General features: G+C 50.1%; 2 protein-coding genes and 1 pseudogene across 4 annotated transcripts in view; 2 read left to right on the top strand and 1 right to left on the bottom strand.

The window, feature by feature from the left end:
* ZFP36L1 (ZFP36 ring finger protein like 1) overlaps window positions 1-19,561 on the top strand; it is a 242,883-nt gene that overhangs the window by 81,837 nt on the left and 141,485 nt on the right. The window lies entirely within an intron of this gene.
* The window catches only part of ACTN1 (actinin alpha 1), a 108,160-nt gene that overhangs the window by 37,774 nt on the left and 50,825 nt on the right, over window positions 1-19,561 (top strand). For all 3 annotated transcript variants that reach the window (XM_050797009.1, XM_050797010.1, XM_050797012.1), the window contains exon 2: window positions 18,672-18,786. In XM_050797009.1, coding sequence (XP_050652966.1) covers window positions 18,672-18,786 — 115 coding nt within the window. The remainder of the gene's footprint in view (window positions 1-18,671; window positions 18,787-19,561) is intronic.
* LOC126958669 (barrier-to-autointegration factor-like) lies at window positions 7,589-8,075 on the bottom strand (annotated as a pseudogene).

The following is a 19,561-nucleotide window of genomic DNA, read 5'->3' on the forward strand; positions in this document are numbered from 1 at the left end:
ATCGATATAATCTTTGCTTACTGTTTGTCTTCTCCATTAGACTGCAGGCTCCATGACTTAGGACATGACTTAGGACTGTATTTGCCTATGATGTAACCCCAGTGCCTGATACAGAATCAGTGCTCAGTAAGAATTTATGGAAGGAAGGAATGAATGAATCTGGCTGCAGCTGTCTGGCAGGGGAGGCCTGGAGCCTGGGCGAGTCTGTAGAATCTGCAGTGGCCTGCGTGAAGGAGGCTGCCAACATCGGGCCAGTCCAAGCCCTAGCAAGCCAGTTGCCCACACTCTGGCACACATCATCGGTTTGGCTGCCCCTTTAATTATTCATCAGTCTTTCTCAATGGCCTTTGTGTTCAGAAACCCAAGGGAGAAGAATTCTAACTCTCTTTCCATTTCCCTAAAACTGAGACCTGGAAGAAAAACCTGCCTGGCCCATTCTGCATCCCCAGGGGGCCAGCAGGTCCACAGCCTCCTCTCGGGGCTGGCTTTGAGCGTCGAAGTGTCCTGGGCTGCCCTGTGGCTCTCCTCCCCAGTCCACTGGGCCCAGGGACTGCCCTTGGGCCCAGGGACAGCTGAGCAGGAGCCCGTGTGGCTTGAGACTGAGCAGGGACTGGTGCAGGCTGGTGGGCAGAGCTGGATGAGTCCACATCATTCCCCAGCCTGAGCAGAGGCTGAAGGCTGGCCTGGAAGCGTTTAGCCGCCCAGCAGAGTGGAGCAGGCTCAGGCTTTGACTTCCTGGAGACCTAGTTCACACCTCAGTTCTGCCTCTTGCTAGCTGTGTGACTGTGGGGAACTGGCCCTTGGTGTCCTGTTGCTTTGTTCCTTTAACCTAGAATTGTTGAGTGGATTTGCTGAGATGGCACATGCCTCGTGGGTGATGACAACAGTGAATGGGCACTCACTGAGTGGTTATAACGGTAGCCAACACCTTTGAGCAACCCTAGGATATGATTCCCTCTCCTTCCCTCACCTCCCCTTGGGGCTCCCTGAAACACGTTGCCATCAGTGTCCCCATCTTGAAACCGAGGATGGAACACTAAACTTTCCTCTCAAGGTCTGGGGAGGGGGGTCCTGGGGAGCGGAAAGCACCCCTGGGGCTGCCCTTGCTGCAGTGTCTGAAGTGAAGCCTAGGAGCCCCGGTGCTGGTGGGGAACAGCAGGCGTGGATCTCTTTGATCTTTGAAGAGGACTGTGAATAAATACACTGACCACAGGCGGAAGCCCCTCGTCCCGTCCTGCCCCGCCCAGAGGTCCCTGGGCTTCTCAGCAGAGGTGGACAGATCTGCCTACAGCTGCCCTTCTTCCCACCCTTCTGGAAATGGAACTTTCCACAGACACATTCCTGTTGCTCAGCTTGCTGCTCCCTGCTGCTGCTACCTTGCTGCCCTGTCCCTCAAGCCGGGCTGGCCATACCAAGGTGTTGGCGAGCTGCTCAGCCTGCTGGGCTGCTGACACCCCAGACCACCGCCGGCCTAGTGGACAGGCCAGGAGGGCAGTGACGGCACCGGGTCGCATTGTCCTGGGCCTGGATGAGGGTTTCTGTGCTGCTTTTTAAGGTGCTGATCTGTGTGTGTGTGTTTTGGGAGAAGAAACTTTGTGTTACTGAGCCTCAGGTGAAGAGAATTGAGGTCGTTAGGCTCCTCCGTCATGGCCCAGTGTCATCTCGGGGCCATGCAAGGCCACTGTGTGTCTGTCACATTTTATCCTACAATCTTCTGTGATGGACACGCAGATTGTCCCCAGCTGCTGTCCTGCTGACACAAATGAGGCAACGATGAACGTTCTCCCATACATCCCAGTGCAGCTGTATGACGACTGCATTGAGCAGGGAATTGCTGGGTTGGAGGGAATTTCCTGATACGGTGCTGGGTTACTCTCTAAAATGGCTGTACAGTCTACTCTCCACCCGCCAGGCATGAGGGCTTCCGGATCCCTCAACCCCACCGACATTTGGCATAATCAATCACCTTTCTAATTGTTCGCCAGTCTCTTAGGTGTAAAGAGATGCATTTTAGTTTTGAGCTGCAGCTGAAGAGGAACTCTCCACGTGCCAAGACTGGTCCCCTCCTCCAGTCAGCTCTTCTGGAACCAGAAACTTCCTCCTGGGTGGTGTTGAGAATCGTGGTGATGCTCTGCAGAAACCTCTCCTCTGTAGGGAGTGGCGGTTTATAGATACAGCCCGTTAATGCCTCAGTCCCTGCAGGAAGTTCTTTTTTTTGAGATGGGGTCTCACTGTCTCCCAGGTTGGAGTGCAGTGGCATGATTACGGCTCACTGTAGCCGTGACCTCCCTGGGCTGGAGTGATCCTCCCACCTCAGCCTCCTGGGTAGCTGGAACTATAGGGGCACACCATCATGCCTGGCTAACATTTTAAAATTTTTTGTAGAGACAGAATTTTGCCTGTTGCGTAGGTTCCTGCGGGAAGTTCTGTTCCCTGGGGATGTCTGCTCCAGTCCCACCCCCAGGGTGCAAATCACTGGTGTCACTTATGGTGGCTTGTGTTGCTTCCACAGTTGCTGAACTCGTTCCCTCATCCCTTGGTATCTCTGGCATCCTGAGGGCTTGGGTTCCCTGGAGCTTTGAGAATTCCTTTGCAAAGTCATGTGGCTACTGCTGGGTGGTTGTCCCTCAGGGAAGAGGTGGGTAGTACTGTGGCATTGGCTTGGAGTTTGGGCGGGATCAGTGCTGAGGTCCTGTTGATCACGTTTTGACTGAGTCAGAGAGGTTGGGGTGCAGTGCCTGCTGGATCCTGCGGCCCAGATAAAGGAACACACTGGGCACCAAGATGACCCCCATGATCTCTTGATGCTACCTGGGACTGTTTACTGACAAGGGCAATTCCATGGGTCCTGGAGTTGTTCTTTTTGTCTCATGCCTTTCCGTGAGCACCCTTTCTCTTGTCTTTCTTGTACTTTAGTAATGAACTCTAGACACTGTTAACTACTTAGGGTGTGCTGGGCTTTTTCCATAGATTATCTCATTGAAACTCCTTACCAACCCAGTTGAGAAAGGTATTGTACCTGTTTTACAGATGAGAAAACCGAGGCTCAGAAAGGTCAAGAACTTGCTTAGGTTACAAGGTTAGTAAGTGGCAGACCCATACTGAACCCAGCTCTTCTGTGCCCGAATTCGTTCTTAGCCACTAAGCCTTGGTCCTCAGAGTGTAGTCTCTGGACTGGCAGCATCAGCATCACCTGGATACTTATTAGAAATGCAGTTTCCCTGCCTGCCCAGAACTTCGGAATCAGGAACTGGTGGTGGGGCCCAGCAGTCTGTATTTTAACAAGCCCTCCAGGCGATTCTGGTAAATGTTCAAGTTTACATATCAAGTTTGAGAACCATTGCACTCAATTATTCTGCTGTTCTTTTTTCTGTTTTTTTTGCCCGGCTTCTCCCCTTCTGTCATTGGGCCAGTCACTGTAAGCCCAGACTTTGGACCCTGGCTACTCTTCAGGGGCTTCATGCGCCTTTTAAAGAGGTACAGTAATTTGTCCTCTGGGGCCTCCAGGAACCCTCCCAAGTCCCCAAAAGCAGTTGACAGAGCTGATGCTCCAGCTGCCTCCAGCCGACAGCCTGGTGACCGGAACCACCATGGGGGTCAGAGTTCCCAGTCACTATGCCCAGGGAGGTGCTTTGAGGGGTATGAGTGATCCAGGGGTGGACTGTGGGACAGACCAGGACAGAAGCTCCTGCTGGGAGGTTATTTTAGGGCCACAGAAAGGAGACTTGGAAAACTTCCTTGTCCAAGCAGGATCTCTTTCTTTCTTGCAAATTTGTAATGATAAGTGGTTTGATCTTTGGAGAGGAGCTTCCACACAGGGGGTTGGAATCTAGGCAGGTTCCTTGTTTCTGGTCAGCAAGGCACATTCAGGAGAAATGACCCTGGGGAGAGGACAGAAGCTTTTTTTTTTTTTTTTCTCCAGTAGAGACAGGGTCTTGCTATGTTGCCCAGGCCGGCCTTGATCTCCTGGCCTCAGGCAGTCCTCCTGCCTCAGCCTCCCAAAGTGCTGGGATTGCCGATGTGAGATACCAGAGCCAGCCATATTTAATTTTTGAGCCCCCACCGTAAGTCTAGTTTTCTGCTGTTTAATTCTTAGCCCAACCCCAGGAGGGGTGGATTTCATCATCCCATTCCACAGATAAGACCATGGAGGTTTCAAGCTGGAAGATTGAGGGTCATACCTCAACTACATGGAGGGGTCAAGTTAGGGGCCAGAGTCTGCCAGACCCCGGGTTCCCATATTGTATGAGTGGCAGGCTAGGCCAAATCCCTGTCAGCTGGGGGAGTTCTCTATGGAATTGAGTGACCCAGAGCTCTCAGCATCTGTGCCAGAAAAACCAAATGACCTCACTTTTGGTGGCTTTTCCTTCTTTGGGGAAGGAATGTGCTGGCCACTGCTGGGAGCTGCAGCCTGCTGAGGCCTGTGTGCTCTCAGACCTGCAAGGGCCAGAATCAGACTCCAGACATGGGGGAGGGGTTACAGGCAGGACCAAACTGTAACCCCGGAGGAGTGAGGAGGAGGCTGTTCTCACACTGGCCTCCTGGAGCGGGTGCCACTCTGCTTCGAAGACCAGCTCCTCCCATTTAGTAATCCTCATCTCAGCAGGCTTACCAGCCACTGTTCAGTAGCTGAACTAGCTCAATTACATCAGTCCCCTGAGAGGGCTCTGGTCCAGGGCCTGCCTTTGAGCCTGGTTTCTTGCCAATGGGCCAAATGGGTTAAAAACAAAACCACATCTTGATATAAAAGGCTTAGCGGGGTCCTGGAACATTTTAGTTTAAAAGAGAAATAACAGCTTTATTGAGATGTAGTTCACATACCCATACAATTCACCCATTTATACAACTTCATGGTTTTTAGGATGTTCACATAAATGGGCAGCTATTTATGTCATCAGTTTTGAACATTTTTATCACCTTAGAAAGATATTTTATACCCCTTAGCTATCACCTCCCCCCAACTCCTCTGTTCCCAGCCCTAAGAAACCACTAATCAAGCTGCTTTCTGTCTTCATACGTGCTTTTGTGTTTTAACATCTAGTGAGTGCTTGGTCTGCGTCTGGCAGTGGACTGAACCCTTTGCACTAGCTCACATAGCCCTCCCTTGTGACTACCTTACGGGCTGCAGGCTCGTTTTATCTTTATTTTATTACTATGTCACCATCATCATTCTGGCCTACAGAAGTCTTTATTGATGTGAGAACCAAGGCTCCGGGAGGCCCAGTCACGAGTCCAGGATTATGAAGCCTGTACTGGACAGAGCTTGCTGTTGGCTGGCAGTTGGGGTGGGCTCTTGGGTCCCTGGGAGGGGGTGAGGCTGTGGATGGTGACGGATTGGCTGAGGCAGTTGACTCTCATTGGCGAGGAGCTAAGAGGACAGACCTGTTTCTTCACTAGGATCGTGTGCCCACCTGTTTTAAAGCGGCTCTGATTTCTCCTGGGAGCCCATAGGTTCCATCTGTACCAGGCAAGCAGGAGCTGGGCAGTCTGCCTTCTGGGGAGCCGTGGATGGCAGGAAGGCCAGATCAGTCTCTTGGTGGCCCAGGAGTCCTCTCAAGCAGGGTGCCTTTGTTAGGTCAAACAGCCTCCCAGAAAGAGCTGCGGGCTCCCTGCTTCTTGGCCCTGGTGACCCTCTGGGTGTGTGAAATGGGCTGTAGATGGGTGTAAACCAGGAAATGCAGGCTCCACTCCCCACTCCCTGTCTCCTCCTCTTGGCCAGAGGCCGGTCTCCGAGTTCTCTCATCAATGGAGAAAAAAACCACAGGACTTCTTTCTTGCTCTGTGAATGATTAACTTTGATTAAATAGACAGTGAATGGGAAGTGAGAGCATCCTGACCGCTGACATGGACTGGGCTCCTGATGTGTCCGCGGTATCTTTCTGGCTGTTTTGCTTCCCTTGTCATAATCTTCACAAAGTGGTGATGTTCTTTATCTGCATTTGTAAGGTGAGGCAATTGATGCCTAGATAGTTTAACTAAAGCCGTACAGTCAGTGAGTGGTGGGGACCTGCTGGGTTAACATTGTTTAAGTGTCTGCTGTGGACACAGCACCAGGCTAAGTCTTTCAGGACATAGGGTCTAATTTGGTCCTGTCTCATTCTGTGCCATTGTAGGCCTTGTTATGCCCATTTTACAGATAGGGATCCTGAGGCTAGGATTAAGTCTCTGTCCAAGCAGACAGATCTAATGTGAGGTGTGGGCTGGCACTGGAGCCTAGGTCTGTCTTGTTCCAAAGTCCAAGGTGCACCCCTAGTCCCCTGCACTCTAGTCACCAGGACCCCAGCACTCACATGTCTTGGGAACAGGCTGTTAGAGCAGTGTCCGGTCGCAGCAGAGGCCTGGCAGTTGTCAGCTTTTTCAGCAGCCACTCCCAGGTGGATGGGAAGTAGGCAGATCTGGGTGGAGATGTTCCCGAAGACTCTGCTTTTCGTCAGCGCATGAACCAGCTGACGGCTGGCTTTGAAGGGCTGGCAGTCAGCCCCTGATCAGTTAGCCAGATACTCCTATTTACCTTGCCAGAACACTGGGCATCTGAGATCACTTCTGGGCAGGGCTTTGCTTAGACAAACCATCCAGGGCCCATGCCCTGGCCAGACTGGCCATACTCTATGGGGGTCAGAGGGATTCCAGCACACCCCGGCTGTACCTCAGTAACCTCTTCAGCATCAGTGGATGCTGCAGGGGATTCAGCCCTGAGCACAGGTGCTGGCCTGGCCTTCTCCAAGGACCCTGCTAGTTCACACACCCTGCCTGCACAACAGGGGGCTGGCTTGGGCTGGCAGGGTGCTTGCCTGGGGAGGCTTGAGGGCTGTTGGAAGCTGACGAGTTTGTTTTTGACTACATGAGCCTAGACCAGAGTTCTGGGTGTTCTACTCAGGGAGAAGAAGGACCATCAGATGAGAAGCTGGCTTGTATAGGAAGCTGTGAACCATTTTCAGGAAGCACAGAAGCTCATTTGGGTGATTTCCTGGGGTCACTTGGCCAGAGTACAGCCCTTCATCTTACCCAGTTAGCAGTTTGCTGTCTTAACTATTGGGGAGATGTGTGTGTGTGATTGCTGGTGTATCCTCATGTCCTGCTCCCTAATTATGACTTTCTTTAAGATTTTATACTGATAAGGCACTTTGAAGTTCTTCAGAGCCTTTTCCCTATATTATGTCTTATTTTATTCCCAAACTCATCCTTTTAAATAGATGGGATAATTTTTTCATTTTTCATCTTTATTTCGGAAACATCCTTTTTCCTTCTCCGTAATACCTGAGACTTGTCCCACCCTTGCCAAATAATTCCAGTGAAATGGGAAGTCCCCTCTATCCTATCCTAGAGGTCTGACATAACCATTAAATGTATATATTCCCAGACAGACTTTTCTTTTTTCTTTTCTTTTTTTTTTGAAAGCCACTAATTTTATTGATCTAAAAAACTTTACAAGGACAGTGACTGTTCTGCCAAAAAAACAGCCAAATGGTATCAAATGGACTGAAAGTGAGGGTGGGGGGTGAGGGACGGGGCCAGGGATCCATGCAGGAAAGCTGGTAACTGTCACCGGGGAACTGGCAAGGGAAAAAGGAAGGGGGAGGCATGCAAGAGTGAGAATCCAAAAATGAATGAAATGGTTAGGGGAGAAAACTCCCAAAAGACCCTGGAGTACATCGGAGGTGAGTACAATAGCAATCTTTTCTCTGTAGAGGACAGGGGAGGAGTCCCTCCTCGGCTGCAAACTCTGGATGAGGGCTGGGGATTGAGGGCTTCCCAGACAGCATCACAAGAAGGCGTCGCACCACTCTCGAAGGCATCCGAAGCAGTCCTGGGACTGCTTGGCGTTGGCACCACAAGTGTGCTTCAGCCATTCCTGGAAGAGGTCTTCATCTTTCTTCAGCACCAGAAACTGGCCAAGGACAGCACAGGCCTTGTCAAAGCCCCTTTCCTCCAGCTTCTTGCCCAGGACTTCACTTGGCCAGGCTCCCCACTGGCTCTTCCCCCATGGGCTCTGCCACGAAGTCTCGGTGCTTTTGGGAAGTTGTCATCTTGATCAGGCCTAATCGGCAGCTTCAGTTCCCGTAACAGTTCCTCCCGCCACCCCCAAGACAGACTTTTCTTATATTTGCATACTTAAAAAAAAAAAAAAAGGTAATGACAGCACATTTTGATACAAATGGTTTTGGTACAAAACTCAAAAGAAACAAAAGTATATTCTGTGAAAAGCAAGTGTCCCCCACTCCCTGCCTTCCCATTTCCCTCCCTGGAGGCAGCCGATGATCCCCATCCTTCTGTGTCCTGCTAGGGAGGTTCTAGCATAAAGCTTTTAGATACTGTTCGGGAAACTAATATCAGGGGTCTGCTTGGTGAGGAGGGTTAGGAGCTGGCTTCCTTGAGACTGAAACACTGAGTATGTTCTGAGTTCATGGAGATGAAATTGTCCCTGGGGAATTTTTTGGCTTTCTTTGGCAAGGGGGAGAGCCCACCAATCAGAATAAACCCTGCACAGGAACAAAAGATTGTTGCTGGGTGCTATTTGGTTGTGTCTTCTAATTAGGCATGTTATGGGAAAAGTTGCTGGGCTCTAGCCTACAAGGTAGGAGGGACTTGTTTGGGCTAACAGAGCTGGAAGGGATTGAAGTGACTTCTCTGAGGTCACACGCCTGGCCGAGCCAGGGCAGGGCCCAGGTTTCCTGACCTCATCCTCTGAACACAACTCTCCTGGCCTGAATGGTGGCTGGTATTTTTGATTCCGGGAGAGTGGGAGGATGTGCTTGGAAGAGGTGTGGCCAGCACGTGAGGTTGGAGCCTGGGCTGTCCCACCACTGCCCAGCTAGTCTTGTTTGGCTGCGGGTGGGTTATCTTGTTTATTCCACTGTTCAACAAATGGAAAAAGCACCTTTGTCAATGGAGGTTTCTCTGGGGAGGTCAGCCAGAGTGGATGGCCTGGATTGTGTGTTGAGACTTAAACATCAGAACAGAGTGCTCTGGCTGGGCATGGTGGTTCATGCCTGTAATCCCAGCACTTTGGGAGGCCAAGGAGGGCAAATCACTTGAGGTCAGGAGTTTGAGACCAGCCTGGCCAACATAGCAAAACCCTGTCTCTATTAAAAATAAAAAAAATTAGCCAGGCGTGGTGGCGCACGCCTGTAGTCCCAGCAACTCGGGAGGCTGAGGCAGGAGAATCGCTTGAACCTGAGAGGTGGAGGTTGCAGTGAGCTGAGATTGCATCTCTGTACTCCAGCCTGGGCGACAGAGGGAGACTCCGTCTCAAAATAAATAAATAAATAAAAAGAAAAAACAGGGCGTTCTCTGACAGGAGAAGGGAGAGGGAGCAGATCATCATAAAAACCAACTGCACTGCCAGGCGTGGTGGCTCACACCTGTAATCCCAGCACTTTGGGAGGCTGAGGCAGGTGAATCACCTGAGGTTGGGAGTTTGAGACCAGCCTGACCAATATGGAGAAACCCCATCTCTACTAAAAATACAAAATTAGTCAGGTGTGGTGGAACGTGCCTGTGATCCCAGCTAGTCAGGAGCGTTAAGGCAGGAGAATTGCTTGAACCCGGGAGGCGGAGGTTGCGGTGAGCCGAGATTGCGCCATTGCATTCCAGCCTGGACAACAAGAGCAAAACTTCTTCTCAAAAAAACCCCCAAAAAACCAAAAACCAAAAAACAAACAAACAAAAACAACCAACCACATTTACAGACAACTGTAAAACAGCAAAAAATCCTCAGCAGTTCAGTTACTGGAGTGCAAGCCCTGTTAGCGTTTTGATGTGTTTTGTTTTTAGTCATTTTTTTCGTGTTTGTGATTGCTTACATAGTTTTAAATTTGGAGTACATACAGTCTTGAATCCTGCTTTTTCAGTTAATTATATATAAGCAGTTTTTTTCATAGTAACAGTTTCAGAACCCATCATTTTGGCCATGTACTATTTCATTAAGTGGATGATGAAGCCTAATATACTTAACCTAATACCTTATTAATATAACTTCTGGCTCTAATTTTTCTCTCTCAAGGAATGCTGGCAAGAACATTCGTATGCTTACAGCCTTTGCTTTATTTAGAATTATGAGTCTTTATTCAGGATGGTGGCCCAGAATTGGGCTAAGGGCTGGTGCCCATCTTAGTTCACCTTGGTGAGTTGCTGTCCATCAGAGTTGTACCAGTCACCTGCCCACAGTGATGTGCCTTTGTCATTGTACCCACCAACAGTGGCAATGATCAGAAAAGTACTTCGCACATGTAATAAGTGACAAATATACCTTTTTAAAATTCACAAGGCATGGCGGCATGTGCGTGACATGTCTAACCGCAGGCCCTCGTGACAGGTTTTGACATGGGTTCCTCATTGATCCAGCCCCAGGAGAGGCACGCCCGCTGCCCCTCACGGGAAATCTTGCCAGCTTTTGCCGACTCCCAGATGGCTGATGTCCCCAAGGTCTGTCAGGAGTGTTAACTGTGGTAGGCACAGCTGTCTACTGCATGCTTGTTTTAACATGTCATACATTATTACATGTGTAACTTTGTTAGGAGACTTAGAAAGCTTTCATGTTTTCCCATTGTGAAACCAAAGACCCATTGGGTCTTAATTCAGATTTAGCCTGCGACATTTTTGGGGGGCCTGTGGGATGTCTTATTTTTTACACTGTGGCAGCATTTCAAAACTGAGGGAGTCTACATAAAAATCTAGGTTTTTTTTTTTTTTTTTTTGAGAGAGGGTCTCACTCTGTCACCCAGGTTGGACTGTAGTGGCACAATCATGGCTCTCTGTAAGCCACGACCTCCCAGGCTCAAGCAATCTTCCTACCTTAGCCTCCTGAGGAGCTGGGACTACAGGTGTGCACCAGCATGCTTGGCTAAATTTTGTTTGATTTTTTTGTAGAGATAAAGTCTCACTGTGTTACCCAGGCTGGTCTTGAACTCCTGGACACAAGTGATCCTTCCACCTTGGCCTCCCAAAGTGCTGGGATTACAGGCATAAGCCACTACACCCAGCAAAAGTTCAGATTTCTGTCTCTTCTTCATTGGAGGTGTGGCAGCCCAGGGCCCATGTTCCCATATGAGGCACAGAGGAGCTGCTTCTGCCTCAGGTCACCTCCTGCTGTGATACAGAGGCCGTATTCTAGTTGCCATTGGGCAGCTCACATGCACCCTGGTACACTTGTATTTTGGGATAGCCATGTTTTCTTCTGGGTAGAAAAACAAAGGATAGCCCAAGAGGGCCACTGTTTCAAGAAAAATGCATAAGAATACAGGGAAGTGGCTGGGCACGGTGGCTCATGCCTGTAATCCCAGCACTTTGGAAGGCTGAGGTGGGCGGATCACTTGAGGTCAGGAGTTTGATAACCAGCCTGGCCAACACGGTGAAACCCCGTCTTTACTAAAAATACAAAAAAATTAGCCAGGTGTGGTGGTGCTCGCCTGTAATCCCAGCTACTCAGGAGGCTGAGGCAGGAGAATTGCTTGAACCCCTGTGGCGGAGGTTGCAGTGAGCCGAGATCGCACCACTGCACTCCAGCCTGGGCAACAGAGCGAGATACATCTCAAAAAAAAAACAAAAACAAAAACGAAAAAAAAAAACAGGGAGGTGAGGACTAACTTGTCCTACACTTGACCCCTCCTTTTGCTTTAGTTTCCTCATCTCTAAAGTGGGAAGAATACTTGTCCCACAGTGTCATTTTGATGATTCAATGAGTTAAAGGAGGTAAAGCACTCAGGAGAGGATCTGGCATGTAGCAAATGTTCCATACATATCAGCTGCTGCTGTTACTATGATCTGTGGCACATGTGTTTGTCTCCTCCAGATGAGGAACTGAGGGGTGAATTTTGGTTGTCATAGCTTGGGGTTGGGGGATGTTCTGAGCAACTAGGGCGGGATCCAGGGGTGCTGCCGAACATCCTATGATGCATACAGCAGCTTCCCTGCCCCCACCAAAACATTTTTCAGACCCCAAATATCAGTAGTACTGAGGTTGAGAAACCTTGCTGTATATATAAAGGGGAGTTTGTTAAGGAGAGTACTGACTCACACGATCACAGAGCAAGGTCCCACAGTAGGCTTTCTGCAAGCTGAGGAGCAAGGAAGCCAGTCTGAGTCCCAAAGCTGAAGAACTTGGAATCTGATGTTTGAGAGCAGGAGGCATCCAGCACGGGAGAAAGACGGAGGCCAGAAGACTCAGCCAGTCTAGTCTTTTCATGTTCTTCTGCCTGCTTTTATTCTGGCTGTGCTGGCAGCTGATTAGATGGTGCCCACCCAGATTGAGGGTGGGTCTGCCTTTCCCAGTCCACTGATTCCAATGTTCATCTCCTTTGCCATCACCCTCACAGACGCACCCAGGAATAATAATACTTTGCATCCTTCAATCCAATCAAGTTGACAATCAATATTAACATCACACTGGGCATGGTAGTGTGCACCTTTAGTCCCAGCTACTTGGGACGCTGCAAAAAAAATCCTCTAAACCAACATTTTCAAGGGCTGCCTCAGGATCTCAGAGTCAGAATGGTAAGGGACCGTACTTAGCTCTGCCGGAGGGAGCTGCTTGAATCCCTTCCTTTGCCGAGCCCTGCCTTTAGCCGCAGGTAGCACACTGTATAGCCAGCTTGTGGTCTGTTCTTTATTATGTCGAACTCTAATCTTCCCTGAAACTTTCTCTCCTTCATTCTAATAATAGTAGTTCCCATTTTTGGAGGCTTATGTGTGGGTAATTGTGCTTAAGCATTTTCCACGTGCTGCTGCAACGATCTTCCCCACCCTGTGAGGTAGGTTCTATTACCATCCCCATTTTACAGATGTGGAGATGGAGGCTTGGAGAAGTCAAGTCACCTGCACAGTCACTCACTGGATCCAGGTCCATCTTGCTTTAGAATCCACTTTCCTCACCATTCCTCACCACTGGCCTGTTCTGCCTGGTCTGTACCCAGCAAGTTGACTCACTCATTCACGGGAGGGTCTTTAGATATTTGCAGTGAATCCCTCAGCCTTCTCATCTCTCCTCCTGGTCATGGAGCCCCAGTTCCCAAGGTTCCCCTCAAAGGCCTGTCTGGTCTGCTTACCATCTGTGATCTCGCTTGCCTCTTGACAACCACCTGCCTGTCTCTGGGCTCTGCCTGTCTCTGCCAGGCTGCCCCAGAGAGGCTGCCCATCTTCTGCCAACTCTGCTGATGTTCCATCAGCTCAGACTCTCTGTGCCAATGCTGGCTGCAGTCCCCTGGATTTCATCTGGTTGGTGTTTTCACTTCACAGTGACCCATTTTCAGTGATACCCTATGAGATTCAGCTTACCTGTTTGGCCACTGAGAATCTCAGCCTTGGTTCTGCTGTTCCCTTCTAGCACCCACCCATGCCTGCACCTGAAATCCACATCATTTGGGTGGAGCAGAAAGTGTGAGGGGCTGAAAGAGTTGGGAGGTTGGGTTGTGAATGTAACCCAGCCGTGTGGGCTGGGGAAAGCCGCTCACCCTCTCTGGTGTTTGTCCTTAGTTGTAAAGTCAAGGTTTGACTTGGGTGGTGCCTAACACCTCTTCTAGCTCTAACATTCTTTTATGAGGTGTGTTAACAGCATAAACTTATAATAATTATACCCCCAATTGTGGTGGCAATAGTAACAATGGATAATTATTGCAGTTGCTATAACATTTTCAGTGTTTTAAGTGGACTGTCTCATTGACTCCTCCAGTAGTCCCCTGGGAGGTGCTATTACTACCCCCATTTTACAGATGGTGCCTTAAGGCAGAGCCATGTCAAGTGACTTGTCCAGGGTTTACCACCTCTTAGAAGTTGATAGGCCTGGATTTGCAGTGTCTTCTTTAGAGTGACTAAATCCTTGCATTCCCATAGCTACTTGTCTGCAGAGTGATCCGAGCAAATCCCATGGCCCTCCTGCTTTAGGATCTTGTGATTTATCCCTCCCTCCCCCCATGACCAAGGGTATGAAGGATGCTTGACTGTAAAAGCTCATCCCCTGACTCATGCTTCTGTGGTAATCTTCTGTACCCCAGATCCCTGCAGAGTGTGATTATTCAGACATCCTTTTAGAATCTAAAATTCAGGCAGTGATGATGATGGCAGGAACCACCACTTTGTGCACACTTACTATATTTCAGACACAATGATACTATATTGTCATTATTCACATAAATTAACATTACTATGCTGATATTATTTACTGCATAAGGGTATTTCCTCTCAGTCATGCCTGGGAGATGCTATTGTCCCCCATTTACAGACATGAAAACTGAGGCTCAAAGAGGCCTGTTGTGGCTAAAGTCACATTGCAGTGTGTCTGAGCTGGAGGGCAGGGAAGGCACGTTCTCAAAAGCCATATTCCTTTCCAACACATTTTAAAGGAAGTATATCAACATGATAATTGTGAAAGATATGACGAAAAGATGTTAGTGGCATCTGTGAGAGCAAGGCTGTGAGACCTGTACAGAAGGTGGACAATGTGATTCTGTCTCCATGGCCAGCTCCGTGAGCCCTGGTCTGGGTTGGGGCCCCTCTGTTGGCACCTGGCCAGGTCCCTCTTTGCAACCCTGAACTTCAGGGCTGGAAAGTTGCACTCTTCACCTCCTCAAACCACCTTTAAACTGGATTAGACATGGGCAGTGGCTTCAAGGTCAGTGAGAGGCTGAGCAGGGGTCCAGGCTGTTTTGCGGCCCCTCCCTCTGTCCCGGGTCCTCAGAGACTGTGCAGGGCCAGGGCGGGTGGAGTGCAGATAGGGCTGCTGAGAGGAGAACAGGCCATTGCCGCTGCTCTGTGGGAACGTCCCAGTGTGATCCTTGGTCCCGAGGACTTTTCCTGGGACCTCTCGGCATCCCCCGAAGCCATTTCTGGAACGGAGTGGATCCACTGAAGACCTGCCGTCCCAGATCTCCTTTGTCAGGCTGTGAGCCTGAGCATGACCCAAGGAGGTGACTTGAAGATGGCCCTCTCCCACGAACACGCCACAGTTCCACCCTCTCCCACGAACACGCCACAGTTCCGCCCTCTCCCACGAACACGCCACAGTTCCAGCCCTCTCCCACGAACACGCCACAGTTCCAGCCCTCTCCCACGAACACGCCACAGTTCCAGCCCTCTCCCACGAACACTCCACAGTTCCACCCTCTCCCACGAACACGCCACAGTTCCACCCTCTCCCACGAACACGCCACAGTTCCACCCTCTCCCACGAACACGCCACAGTTCCAGCCCTCTCCCACGAACACGCCACAGTTCCAGCCCTCTCCCACGAACACGCCACAGTTCCAGCCCTCTCCCACGAACATTCCACAGTTCCACCCTCCCATGAACACGCCACAGTTCCACCCTCTCCCACGAACACTCCACAGTTCCAGCCCTCTCCCACGAACACGCCACAGTTCCACCCTCTCCCACGAACACGCCACAGTTCCAGCCCTCTCCCACGAACACGCCACAGTTCCACCCTCTCCCACGAACACGCCACAGTTCCAGCCCTCTCCCACGAACACACCGGCACTGGTTCAAAAAGCTCGCATGTTGTCATCTTGGAAACAGTACCGTGCGTGGTGGGGTGGGACCTACAACAGGAGGGTTTGGTGGCTGGGGGCAGGGAGAGGATGGGGCTGGGAGTGCAGGGGAGCAAGAGCAAGTCCTCTGAGACCTGGTCCTGGGAACATTGTGGGGAGCTAGTCCTCTTCCTCCTCCCCACTGTTCGTTGAGCATTTACTCAATGGCAAGTTCTTTACGGATATTTTTTGAGTTAATCTTTTTAACTTTTATGAAGCGCTCTTACTGTCCCTGTTTTACTGCAAAGGGAACTGAAGTTTAGGAAGGTTAATCTGAAGGTCACACAGCCAGTAAATAGTGGATCTGAGGACGGAACCCAGCTCTGATGCATCCCGAAGGGCACGTTGTTGATCACCGGGTCACCATTTCCTCCTCTTGCCTCAACTTTGCGGTGGGTGCTGCTTGTCGGGGAAACTTTGCAGTTTGAGAGGTGCTCAGAGCCCCCTTCAAGGCAGTAATCTGTGGGGCCTCTGAGGGTTGGGGGTTTTAGTAAAGCCGTGTTCCAGTGCTTTGTCCAGGAGACCCGAGCAAACACAGGTGTGTTTTGTTTCCCAGGGCTAAGCCTGGCTTCTCCAGGAAAGGGGACTGGCTGCTTTCAACAGCGCTTTTCCTCTTTCAAAAGCAGTGTCTTTTTACAACAGCAGCCTCTTCCTCCTTTATCTCACCCCCAACCCGCTCCACGACTGGGTAGTAAACAGTGAGAATTTACAGCCCCCAGCTGGGCGGGCGCAGGGCGGTGCCTGCTAGGACCCCGGGTGTTTCAGGTCACATTGGACCGGAAAGCGTCTGTTCGAGTTGCTGGGGCTGACACCGTTCCCCTCAAGGGAATAGAAAACCTTAGGCTGAAGGTTCAGTGCTGGGGGCCTGGGATTGGGTGCTGGGGATGGCCAAGTTGGTGATAAATGAGAAAAGACCGTCCACCCCAGTGTGAACGCACACTGCAGTGTGAATGCACAGCTTGAAGACACTGGGCAGACCAGTGTCAGCTGGGAGGGAATGTGCAAAACCAAAATAAATTATATTTGTTTTAAAGAGTTAAAAATCCTTTAATATTTTTTCTACCAATAAAAAGAAGTTAAAAATAAAGATAAAGGCTAAAGGATAAAGGTGCAGTGCCAGCACCGGAGGAAGGATGCTTGATACATATGCTTCCCTCCCCTGTTGTGTCCTCTTTCCTCCGAGCTGTCTTCTGTGTCCAGAGGGTCCCTAAGAGCCCTGTTTGTCCCATCACTCCCTGCCCTGAGAGCATTCAGCCTCACCCACAAGGTACAGTTGGATCTCCCAGGACCCTCTCAGCTTTGCATCCAGTTCCCCACTTGTTCCTTCACCTGGCTCCACAATTCTTATGTCCACTAGAATGTCTGCTGCACAGAGGCAAGGACTTTTGCTGTTTAGTTCACTGCTGTGTCCCCTGACTCTGTGCCCTGGGTCTCTGGGATATGAAGGTGAACATTGCGTGTCTACCTCCAGGAGCTCCCAGGCTGGGGGTGTGGAGATGACAAGTGGCTAGACATAATGGGTGAATGCAGGGTACTGTGGGTGTATGTCCAGCCCAGACATAGTAGGTGCCTATCAGGAAGGCTCCCTGGAGGAGGTGATATCTCTACCCAGTCTTGAAAGATGAGTGAGTTAGCCAAGCAAGATAGAGAGGACATTGGAAATCAGTGTATGTCTCTTATCCACCCCCGATTTGTGTGCCAGTCTTCCCAAAGCTCTGGGATAGCACAATACGCTGTTTCTCTTCATCATGGGAGTAGGCTGGCCTGCAGAGTGGAGATATGTTTGCAGGAAGAGACAGGTATTCCGTATTGGTAAGTTACTAGTGAGACATGATTGAAAGATTAAGCCCAGAGTCATGGGGTATCATAATGTTGTCCCTTTCTCCCTGCCTGTGTGGAGTGATAGCTCCTGTCCCCCTGTTCTCTTTCTTGCTCACAGGCTCTTCAACTTTTGCTTCTAAATCTAAGCAGCTATTTCTTTTCCCCTAATAGTCGCTGATGTGATGTTCTTCCCTCTTCCTGCCCACTCATTGCCAGTTCAACTTCGGAGTTCCCCAGGGCAGGAGGAAGGGGGTGGGGAGCATGAGGCTGTGACCTTTCCCATGAGGAAGAGTATTTCTAGTGTGGTTCCTACTATCACATGAATGATACTCTTCCCACCCTTTGAATTTTGCAGGGCAGGTGGGAAGAGAGGTGAATGGCTCTGGTGTTGGGTAAGCCCCATGTAATTGGTAGTGCCATTTGGTGCAGAGAAGTCTGGAGTTGCCAATGAATGATTTAGATCTAAAGCAAGGGAGCTCTTCTCTCTGGTTGCCATAGACTGGAGACAACTGGAGAGAGATACCTGTTTTAGGTGTGTAAAACTGAGATGCATGCTTTTCTCATGTTTGTTGAGACACCCTGTTTCTGTTTGAACCACCAGGTGGTGCTGTTGGCACAGGATGGCTTAGTTGCTGCCTCACCTGATCATGATCTGCTTAATAGAGAACTATGAAGCTGATGGTCTTTGATTTAACCTACTTACGTTCCCTTTCTGGAACTCCTCATGCTTTTGCAGCTTAAGGTGCCCCTATCCCCACCCCAAACACACACAGATACACATTGGGGTGCTTACTCTTCTTCCCCCTTATCCTGACACCCTGCATTTGAATTCTGTTCTCAGTGAAACTTATTACTCCTTTCTCTTAGCTGGCTGCTAATGAAATGATTTAATATACTAATTTACCCTAAGGTATCAACAGGGCTTAATATGTTACTTCTGGGTTACTCTGTCTTAGAACTGTGAAGATTGAAACTAAGTCTTATAACTTAAGAGGTAACTTATAAGAATGGAATTGTGGCATTTTCAAATGTGGGTGTGCATGATGTCTGTGAGAGAGGGCTGGGAGGCGGATGTTAAGGAAATTTGCTGCTTCATCTATCCTGCTTGCTCCCACCCATGTAGCAGGCTCTGTGTAGGGTCCCTTGGCTGCTGCCCTATGGGGAGCTCAGTGCTTGGTTGACGCTGTGAATGAGACCATGGTGGGGCAACTCTGTTGAGAGGCTCTGCTGAGTAGGTGTCCACCGCCCACCCCCCGGCACTGTTAAACAGCTTGTCCGATGAGGATGACAACACCAGTGTCCTGACCACTTGCCCTTCTTCTCTCTGCCCAGACATTCACGGCATGGTGTAACTCCCACCTCCGGAAGGCGGGGACGCAGATTGAGAACATCGAAGAGGACTTCCGGGATGGCCTGAAGCTCATGCTGCTGCTGGAGGTCATCTCAGGTGAGGCGGACCCTGGCCCAGGACGAGATGCTGTCTATTGGTGCTGCCTGACACCTTGGCATCACTCTGTCCATGGGCGCAGCTGGTTTTGGGACTCTTGAAACAAGTTGGGGATGACATGTATGAATTCCCCCTAGGAGCGTGGGTCTGAGTTCTGGTTCTGGTGCCAGCCATCCAGGTGCCTTGGACAAATTGCTTTGCCTTTCTGTTTCAGCATCCTTGTTTGTTAAAAAAAAAGGGAGGCTTTGAAGGAACTGAGGTTCTTTCTCCACCCCAGTGCGATTCTGTGGCCAAGAATGTTAACCATGGGTGACTGTCTTCAAATCTTGGCTCCATTACTACTTATCTAGCTGTATCCAGGTGACCCAGGCCATTCCCAGTACTGTCTCCAAATCTTGGCTCCATTACTACTTATCTAGCTGTATCCAGGTGACCCAGGCCATTCCCCAGCCCCCGGTTTGTCCAGATGTCTGGAGGGACAGCTCTACTGGAACACACATCTCATCCTGCTTATGAATGCCTTTCTGCTACCATCCCGTAAAGAGTGGGAGTCCCGTGAGTCTAGCCTTGGTTGATACGCTGGGCCATGTTAGCTACTGTCTTCACTTTCTCTTCACCTTGATGCCAGTGAGCCTTAGACCTAATCCCAGCCCAGGCCTCTCCCTTGAGCCACCTCTCAAATGCTGAACCTCGCTGGGCGTCTCCACCCCAGTGTCCCACACGGTCCTCTCAGCATGTCCAAAACTCTGTGCTTGTCACTCCTGCCCTAGCAAAC

Source organism: Macaca thibetana, chromosome 7 (assembly GCF_024542745.1).
Source record: "Macaca thibetana thibetana isolate TM-01 chromosome 7, ASM2454274v1, whole genome shotgun sequence".
NCBI lineage: Eukaryota > Metazoa > Chordata > Mammalia > Primates > Cercopithecidae > Macaca > Macaca thibetana.